Source organism: Mugil cephalus, chromosome 12, assembly GCF_022458985.1.
Source record: "Mugil cephalus isolate CIBA_MC_2020 chromosome 12, CIBA_Mcephalus_1.1, whole genome shotgun sequence".
In the NCBI taxonomy this organism is placed as follows: domain Eukaryota; kingdom Metazoa; phylum Chordata; class Actinopteri; order Mugiliformes; family Mugilidae; genus Mugil; species Mugil cephalus.
This window is the reverse complement of record NC_061781.1, coordinates 3,247,871-3,257,579: the sequence shown is the minus strand read 5'-3', so window position 1 is coordinate 3,257,579 and position 9,709 is coordinate 3,247,871. Positions and strand designations below refer to the sequence as shown.

Sequence of the window (9,709 nt, the reverse complement as noted above, 5' to 3'; positions counted from 1 at the left end):
GACTCTTCTCCTCTTCAACAGGGGGTTACAAACTCCTTTAAACAGGAGTCGTGTCACCAGACAGCAGCTTCACTTATTCCGACACATCAGTCCTACCTGACATCCAGAGGCCCCAGACAAAGAGGCAGTAATTGTCCACACCTGAGCTTATAAAGCGGGAAAGCTCCTCCCTTATCCAGGTGGGCGGGACTATCCACTCAGGTGTCAGCCCTCACATCAACATTGCTTTCTTATTCTGTTCCCTTGTCTGAGGCAACAGTTTTATAGAATGACTACACTGACACCTTGAGGCCATGAGCTGAAACTGCACATTATCATGAATTGGCCAACTCCAGAAGAATCTGTTTACTGTTTGTTTTGGGCATCTCTTGGAATTTATTATCAGTAATAACTTTATAGTGCATTATGAGTACACTATATTTATTAGCACTTATTTAAGGTGTATAGTCAGGTTTTTAGCCCCAGATACAAGCCAATATAGACAAGCAGGATAAATAGCACTAGTGCTTAAAGTCTGCTGGAGGTGTGCGGCGCACGCTCTTGCTGGAAATACATTTCCAGAAGACAACACTTGGTGTGGACGTGGCGAGTTAACTTCTCTGTGTTACTCGGGTTAATCCTCACCAGGGCAGATGTAGCTCAGCCGATTTAACAGGGGGATTAGTGTCTTCTTTGTCATCCACACAAACGGCAGTGAGTGTAAAGTAACATATACAAGAAGATAGCAAGTGTAAAGGAAAATGGAACAGGTGCTGACGTCTTCTTTCAAGATGCATCATCCAGAAAAATAGATTTAAGTTTTCGGTGCAGGTGGAAAGCAAAGAAACAGGTATAATCATAGTAAACTTTAAAACACTGTTTGTTTGTTTTGTTTTTTTATACCATCACCAGAAATTTAAAGCCGAGTGGCGGCTGGTGTGTGTGTTTGTAGTGAGTCTAATAGGATTTGTGTTGGTGACCTGGTTTCTGTCGTGTGAAGGTTTTACCTTTGACCTGGTAACCTATAGGAAAACCAGCACACCTGCTCTGGTTCTGCAGTCACACAAAGCTGAATATACTTTAAAAAAAAAAATTAAAGATTTGTAAAGTAAAATGTGAGATTTCTTAATAATTTTATTTACTGATATAAGACAACAATAAGAGTTGTTATTACTTGTCAATTATTTTTCTGACGTTGTCCTGCCCCCATGCTTCATATGCTAGTTTGAAAACTTTTTGTATGTTCTTGATGTTGACATAATCTGTAATTTAAGGGTTTTAGAGAGGAGTCTGACCTCTGACTCACCTGACTCTTTTTCTTGAGCTGCAGAGTAACGAGTGATTGGATCTGCTGGAAGGAAGCTCGGTGAGATAGCAATGCCGGTGGATTATTAGCATACACGGCTAGTATGAAGCGCGGCCAAGAGGTGACATCACGTCTGGTCAACCAACCACTGAGCTCCCAGGGGCTCAGCAGACAATCCACCTCAGGACACCCTCAGGAGAGTCTCAAAGCTCCAAGTGAGCCTCCTGCTCCACACTGCTTCATTTAAGCTTCATCCTGACATCCCCATCTTTTTATTCACGCTTCACATTTTCCTTTCAAAGAGTCCAGCCGACATTTTGAACACACGTTTGGGATTAAACCAGGCCTGAAGAACGAGGAGGGGGAGGAGGAGGGGGAGACTTTAAGCCCATGCTCACCCTAAGACACTTTCCTTCTGCTTGATAAGTTCAGACACAGAGGAGGACAGTCTGTAGTGTCTCCACAGACGCAGCTGCACAGGTGAGCACTGATACCTGAAATAAAACCGTCAAATGTGTTTTGCAGAAATATCTGTTCTTGTGGCAGAGGGGAGTGACGACTCCATTCACATCATAGTTTGTTGTTTATCGTGGTGATTTATTTAGTCTGATTTTAAAGTGACCTGTGTATTGTTTAAAACTTTTAAATTGCGAATTCTGACTGACTGACTTTCAAAATTATTAGGATGTTAGCCACATCTAGTTGTCTTAGAGGTTTCTGTGTTTTTCAACTGTTAAGTCAGTTTCGTGTTTGGTTCGCTGGTTGGATCCACACTTCACTGACACTAAGATGGTTTTTGTTGTGTGTTGTGTTCAGGACTGTACTGATTATTGATCCCTGTGGGGAAATGTAGGTGCAACAGCAGCAGGGCAAGGCAGTGTTCAGCCACAAGTTAGATAAAGAACAGGATGAGGTAAGAGAAGAAACAAAAAATATTTATAATATGTATCGAGATAAGTAAGTTAAATAAAAGGCTGAAGCGGGGGAGGCTGAATATGCATTTTGACATTCACAAATATCATGAATAATAGGAGGGTTGCTCTTAGAATGGAAAAGTAAACATGCTGAAAGTAGATGGCATCAAATGCAGTCAAACCTTGAGTGATGGATAATATTCTGCCACAGTGCACATCATCAAAAAAGTAAAGTGCACTTTATTTTTCTATATTTAGAATACTTTCATGTGGCTTGATGATTGATGTACTCTGAAACTGGACTCTAAGTTGATTTTGAGATACGGATAGTCTTGTGCCAACGCTGTGCTGAACTGAAGCGTTACAGTAAAAGTGAATCCACTTGTAGCAGAACTACTAATACATACATACATACACAACATAAATATCTGAATGCATGACATATATAATGAAATATTTCTGCAAAGAGAGAGAGATTTGATAGATAAATAAATCAATAAATGGAAAGTAAAACTCAATGAATAACTTCATATGCAGAAATATTTCATTAACACATTTTAAACACCCAGACTAAAACAGCTTCTGTTGTGATTTATCATTAAAAAATTGCACTCTGATCAGTGAGCGGCAGCTAATACCAGTAACAACCAGCTGATCTGAACATTTTGCCACAGAATGATGTAATTAGTGCTGCTCAGTGGCAGCTGGTCTCTGTCAGACCACTGTGGAGGAGAGTCGTTTTCTACCAGTTCTGCATTAGAAGCTCAAGCTGCTCAGATTTTTGCTCTTTGAGATACAAAGTTATAGAAGCTATGAGATTGGAGAACTTCTTCTTTTTTTTTTTGCTGCATATGAATGAATTAAATCCCAATTGAGGTTTTACAACAAATGAGCGTGGTTTAAATTACATTTACGGTATGAAGGAGTGTACAGTAATTTAAGTGTAATCTGTCAGACAGGGGTAGAGCGTAAGGTGTTGAAGATGGGCTAAATGATCCAAGAGTTCAGCCCCTTGAGTTTGTATATAGTGAAGATTTATGACCCGTCCTCATTGTCATTCAACTTGTTCCTGTTTGACTAATTATATTCTTCATGGTCGTATTTTTACTGTTGCCCTTCACAGTTCTGTTTCATACAGATTATCTACCCCGGCCAAAGGGGCTCAAGGCACTGCAGCTCAAGAAAACACATACAAACAGACATGACACACTCAAATTAAGAAAACATCTTTGACCAGTTTGATAACAGCAAATACAAAAATGCACTGCAAGCAGCACAGATGATGGTGGAAATATTTCCAGGGCACCCTGAAAAGAAAAGAAAAGAAAAGGCTCAAAATACAGTTAAATTTAAGTATTATCAGTCCTATTAATCTGAAAATTAATGATGCATGTCTTCTTTTTATTTGAAACGACAAGCTAAAAAACAAAAGAAAAATCAAATGACTTATAAAGAATTATGTCCAAATCCAGAGGTGGTACAACATTAAATAACAACTGTGCTCCAGGTTCCTTAGGTTTTGGCGTCCAATGTAAATTTTATGCTTTATGTTTCTTGCACCATGTTTGTGTATTTTCTCTTGTTGTCAGTATTTGCAGGGCATGTGTTGTTTCTATTTTGCTTTAGTTTTGTAATAGTATTTTGGGGAATATGTTTAGTCAGAAATTTATGTCAAATATGAAGCTTAGCTTAGTATAGAGACTGAAACCATAAATGCCTTATAAGAACCAGCAGCACCCTAGTGATTCACATGTTCCTGATAAAAACAAACAAACAAAAAAATAACCTCTCTACCAGTCATCAAGATCTGAAGAAACTACTTTAAGATCTTTAAGATACTTTAGGATAAAGGCAATCACATGTGACATGCTAATCATTGAGGGTTAGAGTTACTGGGAGATCATTTTTGAGTTGTGTTCCTAGATTCAGAAAAGAAAACAATTAAACAAAGGAAATTGTAAATTTGCTTTTAGCCTGATGCAACTGCAAATTACAGCTTGATCAAGGTGAAATGACAGATGACAAAAAGAAAGAAAAGAGACAGTGTGCTTTGTGGTCTGCTTCCTGAACGATTGCCCCACCACCTGTCCTCTAAGCTCAGGATAATCCATTTATCTCAAACAGGCACCACACCGGCTGCCTCAAGCTCCTCGTTGAACATTAATTAACTGACCCAAATGACTTTTAAAAAGGGGGAGATGTACGCGATTGACTGTGTGTTGGACGACGACCCCTTTAAACGTTTGACCCTCTCACAGGGAGGCTTCACCATGCCAACTGTGAAGAGCAAGAAGAAGAAGGTGAAGAAGGAGGTCAACGATGGAGAGGAGCAGGGAGAAGGTGAGAGGTCACGAACACGACCTGCAGTTCCACACGGCGCTGGTCGGCTTGACTCCATTTTATTTCATTGTACTCTCATTCTAGTGGCGCTGGAGGTGGAGATGGAGGAAGGAACCGTCAGGAGCCCCTCTGACAGCCGAGACCCTTTGACCCCAGAGCCACAGGATCCTGCACCACATAAGAAGAAGAAGAAGAAGAAGGCCCCCATCGGTAGCAAAAACATGCCAAGTCTTCACAGACCTGTCAGTGCAGATGTACTAATTCAAAGCAGAGGGGCTCTTTATTTTGGAACACATTTAGTTGTAACTTTCTTAGTTTTAAATATATACTTCATTTAAATTAATTTCACACATGCAACATCTCTCTTATCAATTCAGCAGAAATCCACCTCCTCTCATACATCTTCCATTACATTTATTTTGTGTGACTTTCTTTATATTTTATATTTAAAAAACTGAGATCAGGTCTCGGGTTCTGGTTGCGGACGTGTGTGGAGATGCATTTTAATGAAGGTGTGACGGCATGTCTATTAAGTTGAGATCAGTTTGCACAGGACACAGGCTAATGCTAACGTCTGAACAGAGCTCAAACTACAAAAACTATATATTCTCACTCAAAAACCCCTCAGGTATGAATTTAGGAGCTGGTCCTCAGTAATGTGAAAAATCTACAGGGCAATGCTTGTAGCAAATCTCATTTTTAGAAAATAGCTAAATCTTTGACCCTTTAACTTTGGTGCTTATGTGCAGGATACTGTGCACCTAAGACTACGGTGCACACTTGTTCAAAAGACAAATATTTTAAGAAGTAAATAACTGAACACAGTTTTATTGTCACAACTGTAACATGCAGTTGGTATAATGATCATTTCATGTTTTGTTGTGTCAGACCAGGAAGCAGAGCACGCTGACATGCCGAACGGTAACATGGCCGAGTCCGTCGTGGAAGAAGAGGAGATGACTGTTCCCGTAACCAGAAGAACAAAAAGGAAGAGGCGAGTGCCAGGATTAAGTCAGCACATCATTCATTAGTCATACTGGATAATTTGAGGTTTGAACCAGATGATAGTGAGGATCTGTTCCCTCCAAAAATGTGACCTCTTCTTTCCTGTGTCACCTGGCAGGAAGGTGAAGACGACGGAGCACTTCAGCAATGACATCGGAGCCGAGGACGACGATATCGTCACAGAGGCCCAGTCTCCCATCCCCCAGCATTCCTTGTTCACTGCCCCACACGGACACAGCCAGCCAGCCGGCAAAGTCTTCGTGGAGAGGAGCCGTGAGTTAGACGCACTCTCACCTTTATGAACTTACTACTTACTACAAACATACTGATAGTGTTACCTGTTTTTATGCTATTGAGTTTACAGGATTACATCTTTTTAACCCGACAGAAGTCTGGCTGGGTCACTGGCTTCTCAGATGCTCTCAGATCGCTTGCTCAGGCCTGACTGCACTAACTGCAGACTCAAAATCTGCAGATTTATTTGCTCCACTGTTTTCAAAAGTGTCCCAGTCCAGATACTTGTCAGAGTGTAAAGGTCTAGAGCTGCTGAATGTTAAAGAGACATACTTTCATAATTCCTTATTTTGCACATTAAAGAAAGCTTTACTGTTGTAAAATAAAATTCAAATATTTTAGGAATAGCTGTGAGACCTGTGTACAAGTGTTTTCACATAAGTAGAAAGACGAGCCTAATATATTAAGTATAATATTGACTTTTTAATTTTATGCCACAGAAAATAAATATATATTTTTGTTTGTTTGTTTTTGGATTTAAAAATAAAAATCAAGTTGTTTTTCCAGTTTTTTGTTTCTGAGTTTAAAAGCAAACTAGAAACTCCCAGATCAGTATTAAGCTGAGGTTAATGCTAAGAAGGCATGTTTAGATGAGAGTAACAGACAGACTTGAACAGTCAGTAAACCTCGGCCTGAGGATCTCAAGGTGTAATTTCCCAGTAAATGTGATGTTTGGAAACATGATTGTCCGCAGGACGTTTCCAGGGAGAGAGAGTGGAGCAGTTCCGACACTCTGAGTTGATGGACGACTACCTGGACCCCAGACAGATCTGGACCACCAGAGACATCGCTATGAGAATCCACAGTGGCTTCAGGTCAGTGCACTTTTATACATGTTTTATGAATGGCGCAGATTGTGAAATATCACATATACAAGTTTTGTCCTGTGTGTGGGTGCGTTGTTCCCCTGCAGGGTGATCGGCCTGTTCTGTAATGGATTCCTGGCCGGCTATGCTGTGTGGAACATCATTGTCGTGTACGTGTTAGCTGGAGACCAGATGACAACGCTGCCCAACCTCCTGCAGCAGTACCACCTGCTTGCCTACCCAGCTCAGTCTCTGCTCTACCTGCTGCTGGCCATCAGCACAGTGTCTGCGTTTGACAGGTCTGTGTGCACCGAACTACAGCAACAATTCAGCCAATCAGTCACATGTCCAATCGCGGAGCACACATTCCACTTTAAAACATAGGTGAATTTGTTTGGCCTGTCCTGCAGAGTGAACCTGGCCAAGGCCTCCATGGCTCTGAGAGGCTTCCTTACACTGGACCCTGCCGCTCTGGCTTCTTTCTGTAAGTAAGACAGGGTGATGATGATGATGATGATGATGATGAAGATGGTGATGGTGATGATGATGATGATGATGATGATGATGATGATGATGATGATGATGAAGACATGTTTTAACAGCATCTCTCTGTGTTTTCAGTGTATTTCATAGCCCTGATCCTGTCCCTCAGTCAGCAGATGACCAGCGATCGCATCAACCTCTATCCCACTGCCAACGAGACTCTGTGGTGAGAAGCTTGACTGTTGCAGTTTTATATGCACATGACAGACATCCAGTCACTCGCTTTAAAGGATTTGGAGAAACCAGCATCTGCTGTTGTTTATGATTTAAATCAAACACTGCGTAGTCGATTGCCTGTTGGTAATCCAGGTCAACTTTCTGCAGGCCTCCTGGTTCAGAGCAGCAGATCTTGCGGCCGTGGATCGTGGTGAACTTGGTGGTGGCGCTGCTGGTGGGCCTGGCCTGGGCTGTCGTCTCCACGCGGCCGGACATCGATTACACAGAAGGCTAGTGGACATATTAAACTGTAACTTGACACTTAGTGTCAAGTTAACTCTTTTGTTTAAGGACACACATATCATAAGGTGGAAAGTACTTGCACTCCACTACACGCCAAAGGGAAATATTTTACTTTTTATGCCACTACATTCATTTGCCAGGTGTAATTGTTGTATATTATTGTTATAACATAACATTTCTGCACTAAATCCCCTCTCATTACACATTTGATCAAGATGGCAAAATAAAATCCCCTAAAACATCATTATTACAGCAAATAATGACATATGCTATCTTGCAGTAATATCATCGCACAGATGCCTTATCAATTATAATTTGATTCGTTTAGCAGTGTCTCACAAACCGCTAGTTGAAGGGGTTTCACGTCAGCATGAAACACGACATAAAAGGTGTCCTTCTTGATATTGCCACTAGATGGCACCAAAATAACAGTCTCAAATCGCACATAATGCACAGTGACTAGAAGACATGTTGGTGTGGTTTCCATAACAACGAGATGGTTCTGTATTTCTCCTGCAGAGTTTTTGATGACGATGGAAGTAGAGGGATATCCGAGAGGAGACGAGAACCTGGATACTCCTGCCTGAAACCCTGAAAACCTGTCTGTGTGTTTGTCTCAATCAAAACTCTTTTTTTTTTTTTGCGAAATTAATGAATGTTTTTGCACGATGTGTTACCTAGCACTTTGTTTTACCTCAATGTGATTTTGTAAATAAATAAATGCAGTACATGTACACTGGCAGTTGTCATATGTTTGGTGTTTTGACTCCTTGTGATGACAATTAAATATGGTTCCTCTAGTTTACTTGTGCATCACACGGTTTGAATTAAGCTGTACAGTCTTTAGGTTCTTACCAGATTAGCTTCTACGATAGTTAGGGTTTGTAAATGGCTGCCAGGGTTTTTTCGTCACAGTGCCTTCATTTGATTTGATTTGATTTGATGTGATTTGATTAGTCTTTATTCTGAACATGTTAAAAAGATAAAGAAAGAAAAAATAAAAAGTCATACAAAAGAAGTAACACATTATAGTGTCCTAAAGAACAAGTCCCATATTAAGTCGATAAACAAAGAATGCTCGGAAAGGGGCAGGAGGAAGCCGAGCTTTTCAGTTCCCAGACCTTTCTCATTACTCTATCATTCCATAATCAATAACCAATAAACAAAATACAAGAAGACCAGTCACAGACTTACTCTCAATTTCATCATCACGTATATAGTCTGCCTGTCCTCATTCTCATACATTTTAAGTAACATGTTTTTATATAATTTTTTTAAAAAAGTTTTATTTTGGTGCTATTTTTGAGCAATTATTATCCAGATCATTCCACAATTGCACCCCACAGACTGTTATGCACATACTTTTCAGTGTTGTTCTAACATTTACTCTTTTAAAATTCATTTCCCCTCTCAGGTGATACCCACCCTGCCTTTCCATAAACATATTTTGTACCTCACCTGAATGAAGGTTATGTCTTGCTTTATACATGATTTGTGCAGTCTTGTGTTTAACCAGATTGGTGAATTTCAGAGTGTGTGCTTTTATGAATAATGCGTTTGTATGCTGAAGATATCCCGTAGTATTGACGATCCTTATTGCTCTTTTTTGTAACGTGCATAACGGCTGTAGGTTACATTTGTAGGTATTACCCCATATCTCCACACAGTAGCTCAGATACAGAAGTATGAGTGCATTATACAGAGTATGTAGTGATTTATAGTCCAGAATGTGTCTTAATTTCCTCAAAAATTGCAGTAATCTTTGCTATTTTTGCTTTGACGTGATTAATATGTGGTTTCATCTTTGCTGTCATTTTATTTGTCCACTTTGAAATTATGTGGCTTTATCTAGAATGTCTTTTCTGTCGCATAATTATTTTGCATCTATTTGTTGTTTTGTTGCTTTGTATCTCTCTCTAGTTCTGTCTATGCTGTCACTTTGCACCTTTTGGCAGGTACTTTGCATTTCTTGGGATGCAGTTATTTCTGGTCTTTTGCCACTATGTTTACTTTCTATGTCTCTTGTCGGCCTATATGTTTGTATTTAGTTTGCACATTTTGCT

General features: G+C 40.1%; 1 protein-coding gene across 2 annotated transcripts; it reads left to right on the top strand.

Annotated features, from left to right (window-relative positions):
* Positions 1-1,332: 1,332 nt before the first annotated feature.
* Positions 1,333-8,385, top strand: LOC125017731 (transmembrane protein 237A-like). Of its 2 annotated transcripts, XM_047601192.1 has the most exons (12): positions 1,333-1,500; positions 1,588-1,765; positions 4,458-4,539; positions 4,624-4,749; positions 5,428-5,533; positions 5,663-5,817; positions 6,533-6,653; positions 6,752-6,943; positions 7,055-7,128; positions 7,266-7,353; positions 7,512-7,633; positions 8,166-8,385. In XM_047601192.1, exons 3-12 carry the CDS (start codon positions 4,470-4,472, stop codon positions 8,231-8,233), a joined length of 1,122 nt encoding a protein of 373 aa, XP_047457148.1. In that variant the 5' UTR covers positions 1,333-1,500; positions 1,588-1,765; positions 4,458-4,469; the 3' UTR covers positions 8,234-8,385. The 2 variants fall into 2 exon arrangements, with proteins under 2 accessions (XP_047457148.1, XP_047457146.1); XM_047601190.1 differs by having other exon boundaries at positions 1,337-1,765.
* Positions 8,386-9,709: the final 1,324 nt, after the last annotated feature.